This window comes from Zonotrichia leucophrys, chromosome 2 (assembly GCF_028769735.1).
Source record: "Zonotrichia leucophrys gambelii isolate GWCS_2022_RI chromosome 2, RI_Zleu_2.0, whole genome shotgun sequence".
In the NCBI taxonomy this organism is placed as follows: Eukaryota; Metazoa; Chordata; class Aves; order Passeriformes; family Passerellidae; genus Zonotrichia; species Zonotrichia leucophrys.
In genome coordinates this window covers 63,985,648-64,002,695 of record NC_088171.1, presented here as the reverse complement: position 1 = coordinate 64,002,695, position 17,048 = coordinate 63,985,648, and the positions used below count along the sequence as shown (strand labels likewise).

Below are 17,048 nucleotides of genomic sequence, written 5' to 3'. Positions count from 1 at the left end.
CCTGCTGCCTCAGGGATGCCATTGCAACCCACCACAGCTCCCCTCAGGCAGCTGGGCCTGCACCCAGACACCACCCACACAACAGCACCACCGGCTCCACAGAACAGGCCAGCCTCGTTACCTTGTATATACACTTGTGTAAGTCGCTAAGCACTCCCTCCTCCTCCTCCTCCTCGTCCTCCTTCGTGGTCTCCTTTTCCTGAGCAAAGAGCCGCCGCCTGCCCGTCTTCAGCGGGACATCGACCTCTTTCAACTTGTTGCGGAAGCCATTTTTGTGAACCACGCCATTGATGAGTCCATTTTTGGGCTCAAACCGGGGCAAGGAATGGAACTTGTAGGCATTCTCTGAATGTCCCTCCAAAGGTCCTTTCCTCTTCTCCAGGATTTCCTTTTCCAGCAAGACCTCCTTCTCCAGTTTCTTGTGCTCCTCAGGGGAGAGGGAGTCATAGGAGAGCAAGTACTGGCAGTAGGCTTCTTGTAGCTTGGCCAGCCTGTCCTGTGCAGTTTTGGGGATGCGCAGCATGTCTGCCAGCTTGTTCCATTTCTTGAGGTCAGTCACTTGCTGCATCCCCCCCATCTCGTTGATCAGCTGGACGAAGCAGGCCAGGTCGAGCTCGCAGCCTCCTGGGGTGCACACGTGCCAGGCAGCACAGGAAGGGAAAGGGAAACACAGGAGGAGATTAGGATTAGATTAGCTGTGGGCAGTTCATGCCAAATGTGCTACCAGGCTGGGCACATGACGGATGTGACAGCTCCAGGCACCTGGGCACCAGAGCAGGACTGTCCCTCTCTTATATGCCTCCTGCTAAAGAGAGGCACACAGCACTGTTTTGTCAGCTTAATTCACTCACAGGCTGTATTCTGCTACTTGCAGCAGCCTTCCCTGTGATTCTGTTTGCTCTCCTCCTTGAGTTTCATGCCCTTCTTTTCTCAGAGCACCCCAAGCTATCTCCTCAACATGCATCTGTGCTCTGGTCATTACCAGTGGCTGGGCAGATGAGGGTTGCCCATCTCTGTAAAAGCCCACACACCCTCAGTCACCACCAGTCCCACGTCTGGGTCATACCAGGAATAAACAAAACCAGTGTCAAGCTGGAGTACTGGCCATCAGAAAGACAAACACCTATCCTTTCTGCAGGTGAAATAACAATTATCTAATATCTGCACAACACCTTGAATGAAGTTAGTATTTAAAAGGAGCACATTATTAATTTCACTACAGGTAATAAATTACATATAAAAAACAAAGGGAGGCAAGGGTTGTTTGGGGTTGGAGCCTGCAACCGCATAAAAAGTTCCAGACACATTATTCTTCCAGTCTGAGGCCATCCATATTTTATGCTCCATTCTGTTTTGTATGTTTTAAGATGACTAGCACATTTCACACTCCAGTCAAAAAAAAAAAAAAAAATTACACAAACTGCAGCATAAAAAGCAGCCAAATGGATGAGGAACAATAAAAGAAACATCATAAATACTCTGAAAGCACAGAAATAAATCATCACTGGAAAGAGTGAAGAAACAGCCTGAAGACCACCTACAATTCAACAGGGTGCTGTTCAAGGGAAAAAGAGAATTAATACAAAACCAGCGTCAACATCTCTGCCGCCACACTGTCTCCCCTTTGCCTTCGAGAAAAGTAAAGAATCATCATGCCACAGCCATTTCAGAGCACTCAGAAATGCTACTGCAACAGAGAAGGGCAAGAAGCAACATTATTGTAAATATTTACAGTAGGATGCACAGTTACATCATCTTAAGTCATCTTGCCATATTGCTTTTTTCAAACTACCCTGTGCTGTATTTATACTGCCCACACAGGACTAGGCAAAGGTGTCTGGCTGCAGACAAAACCAAGCATAAGGCTTTGAGTAGAATCTAAGGGTGGAGGCAGAACCACGAGGTAGCAAATTTATCCTATTTAGTACATTTGGGAATAGGGTGGGGGAGGTTATAAAAAGGTCTTGAAGCTGAGAAAAAGTAAATACCGCGGGGAGAAAAAACAAAATGAGTTTGGAAAGTTTTCTTTCTTTCCTCTTTAATCTTCCATACATAATATAATATAAATGCAACTTTCAAGATGGATTCAGTTACTTTTTTGGTTAGCGGTTTCTACATGCAAGCCACAAGTAAGCTGAAGGTGAAACTCAAGAGATGGCTTTCCACGCCAACAGATTCAGCAATCTACATAAAGTTGGGTAACATACTCCCAAACTTGGAAAGAAGTGTGGCCCAAATTTACCATTATATGTTTTCTCCAGCACACACGCAGTTTGAAGGTCCTAGTTTCAGCACTGTTGAAAATTCCATTTTCTCCTGCATCATGGAATGATCACTCATAATCACTCTGCAGTATTAGAGCTCGAGTAGCACTTCATTCAACCAGAGCCTACAGCTAAGGTTTGCAAAATGCTCTCAATTATAATTCCATTTCACACAGTCATAACTTTTGGAAGCATTTATATCTCAGACTGATGTTTTCCAGGATCGACCTAAGCTTGTTGCTTAAACTTTCCTTGAAAGATATTAAAAAAAAAGCGGGGGGGACCCAACAACAACAAAAAAAGGAGTTCTTTAAAAGCACCTATAGCAAAATGACTTAAATAGGAGATCTGGCACATTATGCAGTAGCAGTGTTTTAACTTTTTTTTTTTAATTGCCTTAATTTTCCTAAGCTAGGAATACTTTTAAATTGTTTAGTGAGCAAGCTCATTTTAAAAAAGAAAATTTTAAATCTTCAGATATGCATTTAATACCAAAAGCTGGCACTACACAAGCCATTGGCAAAAGTCCCACTTTACTTCAATGGAAAAGTGATTTGGCCTGGAGAAAAGGGCTATGTATGCATGTCTACTTAAATAATTGTGCATTTATAACGACAGATTATTTTATATGTTTCCTGACAGAACCAACAAATTCTTCCTCTTTGTGCACTGATGATCTCCAGCTTCTTTTCTCCATTTTGTTTTTGATTTTAAAAACAGGATACGTAGGAAATTAACCACAGAAAGGATACATAGGATGCAAATTTGTAAGAGACCACTGTTTGCTCTGGTTATATGGCACCCAGCAGAATAGAATCCTTGACTACTCATTAGGCTCTTAGGTGCTTAAATAATACAAATAATTAACAGTAATGCCATCTTAATGCCAAGTTAAGGTATTTCATTAAAAAGTTAACATTGTTCCAGGAGCGTTAATCGAGCTGTCTTGCACATTTTCTTCTCTCTCTTGCCAATGTAAATGCAATTCATTATTTTTTTCCATTAGCATACAACCATTGCATACATTAGGCATACAAAATGTTCATTTATTGATGCTTGAGTGATTTTAATTTTCAGATTTCCTTGAACGTTTTTGCACGGCTATTGCAATATAGTGCTATGCTATCGTTCCTCCTTCTTGAAATTTTGTTATTTCTCGGCTGTGCCCTGCATCAGTTTACCATAAAGTCTGCAATCATTTTGTGTGCTTTTATGCATTTTCCCTCACTTACCATATGTGATATAAAACAAAGTTTAAGAAGGAGGAGGCGGGGGAAGGAAGTGTTGTGAATCGTTTAAACAGAAAAGCGTCTCCTTTAATCCAACCAGCCGAAAGCTGCCTCTTTCGGGTCGGATCATGCCTCAAAGGCAAAACTCTAGCCTTGAGTTGCAGCATGCAGGTTGGGGGAGCTTGTGACTCAAAACACCTCAAAAACAAAGGGAAGAACTTTGAAAAAATAAAAACACGGGTTTCTTACTATGTGGTGTCTGCAAAGGCAGTAGAGATGGAAGTAGCTCATCCAATAGTTCATTTGTATGCTGCTGTTGTCATGTTTTTACAAACTATTGTCACATTTTTGTCACGTGTCATATCTGACAGCAGACCATAAACCAAGAATTCTGTTAAATAAGTGATTCTCACTCAGGCATTAGCCCTGGCAGACACCTGCTGGGAGAAATAATGAAACCTCCATTTTGCAATCAACTACATTTTACTGCCTATTCTTGACACTTAATGGTTGTTAAATGTCAGCAGGTCACTGCGAATTTGTGATTTTAAGTGTCTGAGTACCCAAACACAAGTCAGTTCTGAGATATTTTCTTTCCCCTTTGGTTAAATGTTTTTAAAGGAAGAGGCGGGGAGAAAAATGCATTAAAGCCTGGCAGCATTGCAACCTGTTAGGAAAACATCTTTGGAAATGTTCAAAAGATATTCTGAAACAACCTTTAAAACAGGGCTATCAATATACATAGTCATACAACCACATAAATAAACAGCAGGGAAAGAAGAAGATTCTGAAATCTGCAGATCAAGGTCCCATGGAGCGATTTCTTTTTCCTCCCTGGGTCAAACAGGGAGGCAAATGGCGATATAAAGTTACCCTGGAAGCTCTCTGACAACCTACCTGCACTGTGCCTGGCCAGTGGAAAAAGAGAGAGATTCAGAGCTCTGCGGTGTTACCTGAGCAGGGGCATGGTTAAGCATAAAGGCAAACAGAGCATAAAATCTATACAGACACTTAGAAGCAGCAGCAAAAGGCCAAGGAATCACAGCCCTTACCTATGAGTGGGAGTTCATCCATGGTAATGCCCTGAGATTTGAGGTGCTTCTTGATACAGGCCAGCCGCTGCACGTTGGGTCCCCAGCGCCTGCCTAGCTTGTGTATGTGCTGAATCTGTGTCACAAACCGCATTTCATCGTTTAGCTTGCACTCAGGTCTCCAGTCTGGAGGAGGAATCACCCTGCACATCCCATACTTCTCTACCTGAGCTCGGACTGACTCAATGTATATCAGTGGGTCATGAAATTCCTTGGTGGAGGGCCTAAGGATGGGAATCTCCCCCAGCATCCCCCACCCAGACTTACTACTGCCCTTTTCGTGCTTTCCCATTGAGTCTTGTGGCTTGTGCAAGGACTCCGCTTGAGAGGTAGAACGATTTTCACAGGAGGCATTTTCAGTTTTGCCATGTGCTTGTTTCCCTGGCGTACTCTTTCCAGCAGTGGCTCTTTTCGGCCTATTTCTTTCCAAACTCTTCTCTGGCACTTCCTTTCTAAGGTGTCCATTGAGCAAAGGCTTTTCTACTGCTGCCTTTTTGCTGGCAGCTTCTGCCAAGTTGACGGCCCCTTTCATTCTCTTGGTGGGCGACTGTATTTTGTCCATGTGATTCGTCTCTTCCAGCCTCCTCTTCGAGTTGCGCAGCCCCTCCCTCAACTGTCTCCCCACCTCCTTAGTGCATGTCTTTTGGTTCAACTTGCCATTGACTTTTACACCATTAACAGCGGTATTGTTAGACTTGGATGCTCCAAGGGATAGCACCTGTTTGCGGGTTTTTGCATTGCTACTTTCTATTTTCCCTGAGATTGTGTGGTTGACAGGTGAACTGGGTTTGTGGTGATTTAGTTTGGTTTCCTTGACCAGTTCTTTCTTGGCTTTGGTGTATGTGACAGTTCCCTTTGTCACTGTTGCAGTGTACTTCACAGTTTTGGACGGTGAAGGTCTGACTTCTCTCATCTTTTTGGCACTGGCTGCATTTGCACTCGGAGATGACATTCGAGTGACCCCGTTGACTTTAGAAACCTGAATTGCCACAAGTGTTGTAGGAGGAGCAGAAGGAAGGAAACACAAAACAGAAAAGTAAATTAATAATGTGACCACTCGGTCCCAGTCTCCCATTTGCTGGACAACCATATTCTGCAGTCCTGACTCCCGGCCCCATCACACAATCTTCACATAATGGTTTGCACGACACTTTATCTCTCTCCCATCCAACTTTACATGGATACACATTTCACTACATCTCAGCAGACAAAATAGGCAGCATATATTATCTACTCTAACTGGCATCTGCACTTTTGCAAAAAACACATCGATATTCAAATCAATTTACCTTCTATCCATGCATTCATATAAAAAGATATGTGGAACACATTATGCACCCAACAGATCAGCATGGCCATGAAGGATCCAGTCTGTCATACATATTAAATCTTGGGCAGCATGTTGTTGATGAAGTTGATAATTTGAAATAAAAAAAATGTATACAGTAGTACAATGTATATTTTTTTTCAAGTTTGGTATCTGGGCAATGTTGCTGACACACATTCTATTAGATCATATTGTATCAATGGAATTAGAATTGCTGGACTCTGCTGCTTTCTGTTAGACATTTAAATCGAGTTGTGAGACTAGAATTTGTATTTTAACTACAAGATGTGTTAAGGACCAAAACCAATCCCCATCTACAAAATGAATTGAGATTGCTCAGCACTGCCAAAGCTAAACCCCGCTACTAAAAAGGAAGTTCAAGTACAAAACTCAAATTTCAGCATTTACACAACTTTAAACATTGACTCCTTGCCTCCTTAAATGACTGTGAGCACAGAAAAACACACCTAAAAGTCAGAAGCATTGATAAAAGTGTTCAAAGTAAAAGCATACGGTCCAATCACCCCTTATCAGCACTCAGGTGAGTAAAACCACTTCCTGCAGAGTTGTAATACCTTCTCCTGGGGAATTCTGAAATCCTTACCAAATCTGTAAGCATGGCAGCTTCTCTAAAATAAATGCAAGAACTGCATATATAGTCACTTATATAATAATGATACTATCTAATAGAGATTAAATAGAGGCTGAAAATACTGTGCTATGGTCTTGCATGCAGTGAGTTGTAGAAGGGGAACTGGAACCTGAAGATTCTGCATACACACACATACATGTGTGTGTCTGTGAGTGTGTTCATGCACATTTCCTCCTTTGTACTGCAGAAACTGGAGCAGGAGTAATGATCTTTTAAAAGCCATCCATATTCTTGTCCTTTCTGCGCTTGAGAGGCAGGAACACTTAAGGAAAATCCAGTTAACTGATGACATGAGGTTTTACCTTGAGCTTTTCAAAGATGTATGAGGTATCATCTGGAAAGCAAACACTTGCAAACAGAAATGCATTTACCCATTTCCCTTCAAATTTAAGCAGTACTCTGTATTTGAAATGCAGGCCCAGACTGAACTTTTACAGCACTTCTTCATGCTGCAGAACAGACATGGGTAGAGAGCTGCTGAGACACTGCCTCTTGCCTGCAGCAGTCACAACAAGCATTCAACATCCCTGGATTTATAAATAGCTAGGAACAATGATTAAAGATTTTACCTAGACTAATAAAGAAGAATTGATTGAGAACTGGAAGGTAATCTGGGTGACAGTGATCATGAAATGGGTTTTCATTTCTAAAATGTGACAACAGTAGAGAAAGGACAACAGACTTTAAAAAAAATGAAAAAAAAGGAACAAAAAGCCCCCAGAAGCAAAACAAAAGAAAAGAAAAAGAAAATCACCTGAAAAAATCCAAACCAAAGCAATTTCCACTTAGACGAAAGGTAAAAAGCACAGGCCATTATGGCTGTTCACAAAGTCCTCTAACAACAGGAAAATTAGAAAATGATCACAGTAGAAAGTGGTAACACAATTACAGGACTAAGGGCAACTATACAGAAAAAGAACAAACACATATTAAAATCAAAAAGGCCAAGGAGCTAAAGAAACTTCAGTTAGCAAGAAACTAAAACAGAAAACAATATATAAATGCCTTAAAAATACAAGATAACAAACAATGGAAGAGATAAAGCACCACACAAGGAAGGAAAACAAATAGCCTGACTAAAGTGTTCCTGCTTCTTTTGCATTAACCTTCACCAGAAGTGCCACTGACTGAATATTTATCAGGTACAGAACATAATCCATTTCAGCAAAAAGGCTAGGATAGCAACCCCAGTAAGGTGGAAGGTACATGAATGACTTAGGGCATGGCTCCTGGACATAAGCTGGGGTAGACAGAGAGTCTACCTAATTTCCAATCCTAAAATAATTTTGGAAAAATCATCAAACAGTTAATTTGCAAACACACAAATGATTACAAAATAATGTTAAAAATAAACCAACAAAATCTATCCAGGTTTTTGTCAAATAGCAAATCTATCAAATTTAATCATCTTCCAACAGACAGCTGGCTGAGCAGGTAAAGAAGCATCTCTGCTGCAGCAGGATTTCAGTCACTATGCCCTGGAACATTCCATCAAACTCGTCAGACACATTCCAGACATAATTACTCTAAAATGGCAACATGAGGGACTGAATAAAGTCATCCTCAAGAAAAGTTTTCATTGCTATAGTTTACTGTTGTCCTAGGAGGGCACTTCACGTATCTTTCTGCAGGGACTTGGCTTTCCCTTGGTTCTAGCAAGTATTTTCATTATTGTAAAATAGTGAAACACACCTGGAAGGAAGAGGCTGTAATCACTCACAGGACAAGATCAAAATCTTGAAGAACCTATTTCAGAACATTTCTACAGTAAGAGGAAGTGCTATATTTAGGAGGCACAAATCATATACATGTAGGGGAAGAATAACACTTGGGGACTGCAGTGAGCTGCAAAATGCAATGGCAATACAAAGCACATAAATCACTTTCTGAGACCTACTATTAAGGATGTTGAAAGCAAAGGGTAGGAGGCTTTTCCTGAGGAGAGCTGGACCCAGCACTGGGGCCATACTGTGAGAAAGATTTAGATAGAGAAGCAAGTCTAAGAGAACACAAAGTGTTCAGGAATTTGGAAAATAAGATTGTTGCTGAAAAGCCAAAGGAGTTGGTCTTACTCAGAAAGAGATCACTATGGGACAACTCTGTAACAGTCTTCTGATGCAGAAGGAGCTTCTCTGAAAAGAGACAGTAAATGCTCTATGTTCACTGGGAAAAGCAGGAAGAAAAAAAATCTCATTAAATGTCTAAAATGATCTGAGGCACAACTAGGAAAACTTGCTCATTAGTAGAAAAGAAAAACATTGGAAGAAGCTGTCAATGGACATTGTGGAGCCTCCTCTACAGGAGGCTTTCAGAAGGTTTCAGGAGGCTACAGCTGTATTACTGTGCTGTCAGGTATAATCAAGACAAAATCTCAGTGTGAGCAGTCAGGCTGCATGGAGGCACCTTGTCATTCCAGCCTGCTGATGATTTTTTCTGAGGAAGTTGTGACCAGAAGTCTGAAGGGCCACCTGGGGCACTCCTGCAGCAAGGGCTTGTGACACAGGGGCTGAGAACAGAACAAAGTGCTGATGGAAAACGGCAAATACCCTTACAGCTTCTATTCAAAGCAAAACATGTCATGAGCACCATCAGCTTTAAGAGAGAACCTCCAATCTTAGATGGTAAGCACAATATTTTGAATTTTTATTCAAAGTTATCATGGAGTCCAACCATTAACCCAGCATTGCCAAATCCACCACTAAATCATGTCTGTAAGTGCCACATCAACAGGACTCTTTAAATACCTCCAGGGATGGTGACTCAATCACTTCTCTGGGCAGGCCATTGTAATACCTGGCCCCCCATTTTCTGCAAAGAAATTTATCCTAATACCCAGTGTAAACCTACCCTGGTGCAACTTGAGGCCATTTTCTCTGGTCCTATCTCTTGTCATCAAGAGGAAGGAGTTGACCCCAACCTTGCTACACTCTCCTTTCAGGCAGTTGTAGAACACGATAAGGTCACCCCTGAACCCCGTTTTCTCCAGGCTCAACAGCACCTTCAGCTGCTCCTCAACAGGCTTGTGCTCCAGACCCTTCCCCAGCTCCATTTCCACTCTCTGGACACACTCCAGCTCCTCAATGTCTTCGTTGTGGTGAGGGGCCCAAAACTGAGCACAGCACTCGAGGTGTGGCCTCACTGTGCCAAGTACAGGGGGCAATCACTGCCCTGCTCCTGCTGGCCACTCTGTACACACACAGGTGTCATCCTGGCTGCTACAGGCCAGCATGCTGTTGTTGGCCCTTTGGCCACCTGGGCACTGCTGGCTGTTGTTCAGCCAGGTGTCAAACAGTGCCCCCAGGTTCTTTTCTGCTGGGCAGCTCTCCTGCCTCTCCAGATCCCTCTGCAGAGCCTTTCTACCCTCAGCAGGTAAATGCTCCTGCTCCAGCTGGTGTCGTGTGTGAAGTGACTGAGGGTGTCCTCAGTCCCCTTGCCCAGGTCATGGATGAAGGTGTTAAACAGGGCTGGCCCCAACACTGAGCCCTGGGGAGCACCACGGGTGTCCAGCTGACAACTGCATCCAACTCCATTCACCAGCACTCTCTGGGCCCAGCCATCCACAGAGTTTTTAACCTAGCTAAGAGTGCACCCATCCAAACTTGTACAGCTTGCTTCTCCAGCAAAATGTGTGGGAGGTGGTGTCAAAGGCTTTACTGAAGTCCAGGGGACAACATCCACAGCCTTTCATTCATCAACTAGGTGTGTCCCCTAGTAGGAATAAAGTGACTGATATTAGCTGTACATGATGCAAAGTCTTGAGCCAAAAGGTGAAACTAAGGATATGAATAATCTCATCTTTGCTTTTCAGCTATGTTCCTAGTTTTGCTGACATCTTCAGACCACTCTTTTCTCTTCTTCACTGAACACTTGCCCTGGAGTAAAACATGGTATGATAAGATTTCAAATTTTTATTATCTTTATTAAAAAAAAAAAAAACAAAACAAAACAAAAAAAAAACAACCAGGACCAGCACTGTCTACTGTCTTGCAGCAATTGGTTTGTTATATTTGAACTGGTCTATGTACACACCTCTGCACAGCACCTAGGATTCAGCCTCCAAAACCATACACAAAAAAAAAAAACAACCTGCTAGATGGGAACCACAGTGATAAGAACAACATTAGCAACACTGAGAACACTTTTGGTACCAAACAAATCCAAGTTATGCAACTGATTTGAATTCATTCATAAAAACAGTTCTGTGCTTATGAGTTGTGCAGAGGTAAATTACCATATTAGGCCAAGAGAGGGCCCCATTGAACTACATTTCCTTTGCTCACAACCCTTTAAAGTAGGAAGACTTTGAAAGATGGCAAAGGAGAAAGCAAACGAGATAAGGAACCTGTGACAAGTGCAAGGGGACACCAGAAGACAAAATCAAAACAGAAAATGAGGAAAAAAGAACATCCCTGGCAATTTCCAGTATTCTGCCTTTATTTTCTGTAAGACTTAACAAAATAAAAACACACAAAAATAAGCTATGCAAATGCAGTGATCAAGGAGCAAAAATATAGTGGAAGAAGGAAGAACATGTGGCTGGCACCCTGGGAGAAAAACCTCCTTTTGAAAAATACTGAAAAAGGTCAAAGACTCAGGACAAGAGAGAGAAATTTAGCAATGTCCCATAACTGGTAAGTTGTGTACAAAACTAAGGCTTTCTGTCAGGCAAAACATATAACCCACCTTTAATTAGCTAGAGTCATATTTTCATCAAAATTTGTAAGAAAGTACTTATGCTACTGTGGGTTGCAGAAGAAAATTTAGGTCTTTAATCATTTCTTAGGAAGAAAAAAAAAGAAAACCCACATCATCTTGACTTAAACCTCTCCTTATTTTCTGAAGCCTGGGGACCACCCTTGCTGATGTGTCCGTGTGGTGTGACAGCTGCTTGTACAGCATTGCTTTATATTTTTCTCCATTGTGTGTCACACAATCAAAAACATTTAATACTCTATGAAGCAAAACCACTTGGATTGTGGACAAAACTGTTCTACACTTGTCTTTTTCCTTTCAGAACTACCTTCAGAAGAGACAGCAGTTGACTTTCACAAAAGTTTTAGCCAACCAATCTCTGATGATACAATTTTAAAGCATTTCACACCAGTGTTCCAGTAGGTTAAAAGAATTAAGAACTGCATTCTTATGTTTTGGGAACTCGTTCAAAGCCATGAGCTCATGACAGAGGATGTCACAGCAAGGACCATAAGATACTGGTAATCAGAAAAAAGAAATTCAAAAGGATGCAAAAGAAGGCAGACATTCACCCTGATGCTTAGATAAGGGCAAACTGCCATGGTGGAATAAAGAATTAACGTTTTAGAGAGGTACAAACACACTGTGAATAGCCTCCTGGATCTCAAATCTGATTTAGAAGGTAATACAAATTTGGTGGAGGCATTTCAGGTGAACTTAAACCACCACACAGCATTAAAGATTTCTTCAGCAAGAGCATCACTGCTTTTCTTTTTGCCATTTTTAATTTCCAAGCCCGTGACTCAGAGGTGTCATTTAAAGGCCTTGACAGCCCTCTACAAGATGGCAATTCCAGCTCCCCTGAAGACCAGGTCAGGCCACTTAGAAGAAAAATCTTTAGGTGTCAGCAAGTAAAGACTGTCTCCAATCAGTCCATTGAGAATTCATCACTGCAAAACAACCAACCAACCAACCAAAAAAACCAAACCAGAACAAACCAAACAAAAACCACTACCAAACCAACAAGAAAACTAAGAACAAAAACCCTCCAAAAAAACCAACAAAAAAACCCCACCCACCACGAACCAAATCGACATCCCTCGCTCCCCCCTCCCCTCAAAAACCCCAAAAGGGCTGAAGTGCAGCAAGCTTTCTGTAGTGCACTGCCCTGGTGCAGGTACTCTGCTAACCCAGCCCCAGCCTGGATAAGGACAGGCACCAGCACTGGAACACTGGTCTGCTAAACTTCCACACCTGAATTCAAGCTGGGTTGAAACAAATCTCTTGCTGAATTTTTTTGCTAACTTTTAACCAAGTAACATGGAGCTCTAAAAACATCTCCCACCAGGTACCTTCATTGTGAAGGAGGGAATATTTTGGAGCACCTTGTTTATGCATCAGACAAAACATTTTTCCCAGGCTCTGAGGTTTGTGCTGCCCGTGTGCAAACCAAGACACCTGAGTGTCAGGTTCTCCACAGCACCAGTGAGATAAACCACACAGATCAGCTCCTTCTTCCATGTGCTGCCAGCCTTGGCAGTGTCAGCACAGAGTGCCACTCAGAAAGGTTTCATAAGCAGCAATGTAAACTTTACTCTTTTATATGAAAATACCAGATAATAAAAAGGATTGTAAAGCATGCTCTATATGGACTTCCCATGTATCAATTTTTCTTTTTTACTTCTTTTTAATCACTGAAAATTAACTCCCTGCTGCTCCAGAGGATTCTTTTAAGGATCACCACGTTCGATCTACACCAAGCAGTGAAAAAAGGAGCTTAGAATCTTAAAAGCCTTTTTTTCCCATGTGTTCACAGCAGAGAACAACTGATTACCTGTTTCCTTAAGTCCTGAGCCGATCTGTGAAGAGTGTGGTGGTTGTTAGCCGTGAGCCCTTTCGTAGAGGAGCCAGTGTTTGTAGTAGCGTGGTGATTAGCAGCAGCCTGGTCTTTTCGACTCTCAGCCTTATGTTCGCTGTTCCTCTCCTTCCCTGGGGTGGCCTCTTTGCTTTTGTGTTTCTGAGCAGGTTCTTTCTCCTTCGATGATTTGCTGGACCCATTGAAAACTGAGAAGAGAGAAAAATCAGGTTATTAAGGGGGAAAAAAGAAAAGAAAAAGTTTGCAAGACCAAACACTTCATTCAAAAAATCGCAATTTTCTCTGCTCTCAGTGTTGGATATTTAGTGAATGCCTTTGTACATCTAAAGTTAAATCAATATAGAAATAGTACTATTTTGCATATTTCTTTAGATGAACAGATTTACTACAGTATTTCCTCTGCTTGTTAGCACACATTATCTTCAATATCCAAATTAAAACATACAAGGTATATTACTGTTTTGACTGACCTAGATTTAGAATTATGAGTTTGATTTTTACTTATGACAGTTTTAATTACATTTTTTTGCTCTTGCAGTGAGGGAATTCTAAACATAACCTAAACAGAAAAAAGGCTTATTTTTATACCAATGTAGAAGAAAGGAGACGTTCCATGAAAAAGCATGTTTTGTTTTCATCAGTACCCGAACTGCTGAATCAAACTGACAGCAGTTTGCCTATAGCAGACAAGCTGCAAATAGAAAAAGGTACTTCTGCAAAGAAAGGAAAATACTAAAACCATTTTGGAACACGTGACATGAAGGAACACTGGGACCTATGCTGAGCTCCATAACCTTATAATGAAGGGATAAGAAAGTGCGGAACAGAGACCTTTTTTTTTGTACAATAAATGTTATGTGAATGTATACAAACAAGTTTTGTTCCTGTCTCTCTGCTGAATTTATTTAAGAAGAGTCACTGCTCTTCTGTTGTCAGGGAACATGGAAAGCTGAAGCTAAAACAAACAAAAAATCACATAACATTTCTCTGTTTGTTAATCAGAAATGTGCTGAATTCATGTCAGTGATGCACCCTCTTCAGTGGAGCACTTGACAGAGGTCCCCAAGACTTGTGATCCAACATCCACAATGGCAAATGCCCTCCTGCCTTTTGCTCTTGATTTCTACCCCTGTCTTTCTTTGACAGTTTAGGAAAGGATGCAAACAAGAAACTTCATAAATACTTAATAGCACCACTATGTGAACATTTTATTTATTACACACAGCATACACCATCTGTTTGGGAATAGTAACTAAATGCACAAAGTTACTGTTTTCTTGTAAAATGAAAGCCTTCTTTTGTCACTAAAGGTGATATTCCTACAACACACGCCTTATCAAGTTGTGAAGCTTAGCTATCTCTACAAATGTAGAGTATTAACAGTAGGAGCAGCAGTAAGAGTAGTAATAAAAATCACAATCCTGCTGGACAGAAAAGGGGCAGCTAAGCTGCTTTTGAGCCCACCCTACACCTCCAAACCTTCCCAAGCAGCTATCCAGCTTCCTGCAGCCAGAACCCCAGCAAACTGTTGACAAATTTAATTTTCAGGTCACTTATTGTATTTTCAGTTCCCTTATCATATTCAGTCAGTTGTAAGTGTTGAAGCTGATTACTTAAAAAAGAAAAATCTGTGATTGCTTTTCCTCCTCTCTTCCTTCCCACTTGCATAAACGGAGTAAGAATGAGAGAAAAGCCGTCAGCAGTGGAGTCACCACAAATTTCTCCATGGTTCTGTCACTCCTGAGCTCAGGAGCAACTGGTGCTGCCCCAGCCAGCGCAGGATTTCTCAGTGATATCTGCAAAAATCACGTAACCCTTTCTGTCTCATTTCCAGTGATGGAACTGATAATAATTGCCAACCTCTCTCAGGAAGTACATGACAATACATTCATCCTCCTTTGGAAGGAATTCTCCCATCAGATGGAAGGCACTACAGATGCACAAAGCATGACTATTTCTTTTTAATAAGACATAGCACAAACAACCAATGGCAGCTTTGTTAATATGTATTTTATCATTTAGAGTGATATCTTCCTTGGAAGGGAACAAATCGTATATACTGATCTGCTCCTACAGAAACATTCAAGTTAGAGAGATTCATTTTCTGTAATCAGTTGCCACTTTAAAAATCGAAGATTACTAAAACAGAAAACACAGCCAAAAAACCAAACTGTGCACTTCTCAGGTTCACAAAAAAAAAAAGGGAAAAAAAAAGGGAAACATGAGACAAGGTATATTTTATATGCAACAGCTCATTAAATTTAAGTGTCGTGGGAACCCTGCCAGTTTTACCCTCTGAGTAATTATCTTTTGTCTTAATTTGTAAGATCCTTGAAAGGGGGAAGAGAAATATAGGAGGAAAAAAATGTTCAGTCTCACAGGAAAAGCTTAAAAAGCTAGTGTCTGAAAACACAACAAAGGGAGATGTAGATGCAAAACAGTTTTTGCCACACTGTCTTCCAGTTAAACAGTAGATGGTATCAGTTTCTATAAAAATCAGTATTTGTTTCTTGCAACACCTAGATTACTGTTATATCCAGCTACTTTATATTCAGCTATAAAACCTTTCTGCAATAGTAAGTTCTGAAAAATTCACAAACATTCACATTTCACAAACATTCACATCATGTGAGCAACTACCTAAATGCTAACTTGATTAATTACAAAATGCTATTGCAAGCCAAGCATTATGGGGCGGAAAAAAATCCCCGATACTATGATTTTCCTCCTGTCTCACTAAAAATATTGAAGCAAATTATTTACACAATACATTTATTTAGTATAATACATAATTAAACTCTGGCCCCAACAGCGAGTATGACAGTTAAGAGAAAAAATGTATCATTAAAAAAAAGACCAATCCCTCTCAAAAAGAACTTGTTGTTGAAGTGTAACTGATAATAAGCCAGCAACCCCCACTTCTCAAAGGAAAGAAAACAATAACCCCCAAAACCTCTGCAATAAATATTACTGAGACCAAATTTGTTTTAACAGTGAAATTATTACCAATTCTTTTGTGCCTTCTTATGCAGCAAATGGCATTGTCCTTCACATCTGCCAACTCCTAAATATTTCTGATGCACACAGAAAATCAGGAAAGGTGTATGCTGTGCTTTATGAACCCTTGAGAGCTGTGTTCCAGGAAAATCTCCCATGTTAGAAACAAGTCTGACATGCCAATATCCAATGTTCTGTTCCCATTCACTTTAGTTCCTTGCTAAAGAGCAGTCAATAAAGGTTTCACCCTTGAAGCAATAATTACACTAAAAGACAGAAAGACAAAAAAAGAAGTCCAACCTACACTAGTGGTAGAACTTGCATTCCTGAAGCAGAAATTATGTGTAGTCTTGAATTATGATTATTTTATATATATATTATATATATATGTATATTTTATATACAGCAGCTACCTTACTCTGTATTTCCAGAACAGCTTTTAGTTAAAGGTAAGAAGCACTACTAACAAGTAATTAAGAGTGTAAGTAAATTATTAGTGTTCAGACACTCCAGATAGAATAAATGGGTATCATTATATTTGTATCCATTTGAATGCTTATTCTCAAAATGCTGTGTCCTCCAAAGCTATTATTATTATTAAACTGAAACAATAAGAGTCCCACAGTGAAATACTTGTGGGTCTTTTGGTTAGCAGGGATGATCAAATGCAAAGGAACTGAACCACTACATTCAAAACTCACAAGCACTGGGGGTTTTAAAACCACTGATATAATTTACGGCAGCAGAGTAAAACCTTATGGCAGTTATGATCCCCATGGATGCATCACAGTGCTCCCTGCATCGGGGGAACCAGACCCTGGGCACCAATATTCACCCAGGATCCCATACTGGGACTTTGGGGCATCTCATTTGAAACTGTGATAAAGAATCCCTGCACAAACCAATGTAAACTGTGCAAA

General features: G+C 40.8%; 1 protein-coding gene across 2 annotated transcripts in view; it reads right to left on the bottom strand.

The window, feature by feature from the left end:
- The window catches only part of JARID2 (jumonji and AT-rich interaction domain containing 2), a 210,919-nt gene that overhangs the window by 22,620 nt on the left and 171,251 nt on the right, over positions 1–17,048 (bottom strand). For both annotated transcript variants that reach the window (XM_064705208.1, XM_064705209.1), the window contains exons 6-8: positions 13,090–13,319; positions 4,546–5,563; positions 122–624 (exon numbers count right to left, since the gene is read on the bottom strand). In XM_064705208.1, coding sequence (XP_064561278.1) covers positions 122–624; positions 4,546–5,563; positions 13,090–13,319 — 1,751 coding nt within the window. The remainder of the gene's footprint in view (positions 1–121; positions 625–4,545; positions 5,564–13,089; positions 13,320–17,048) is intronic.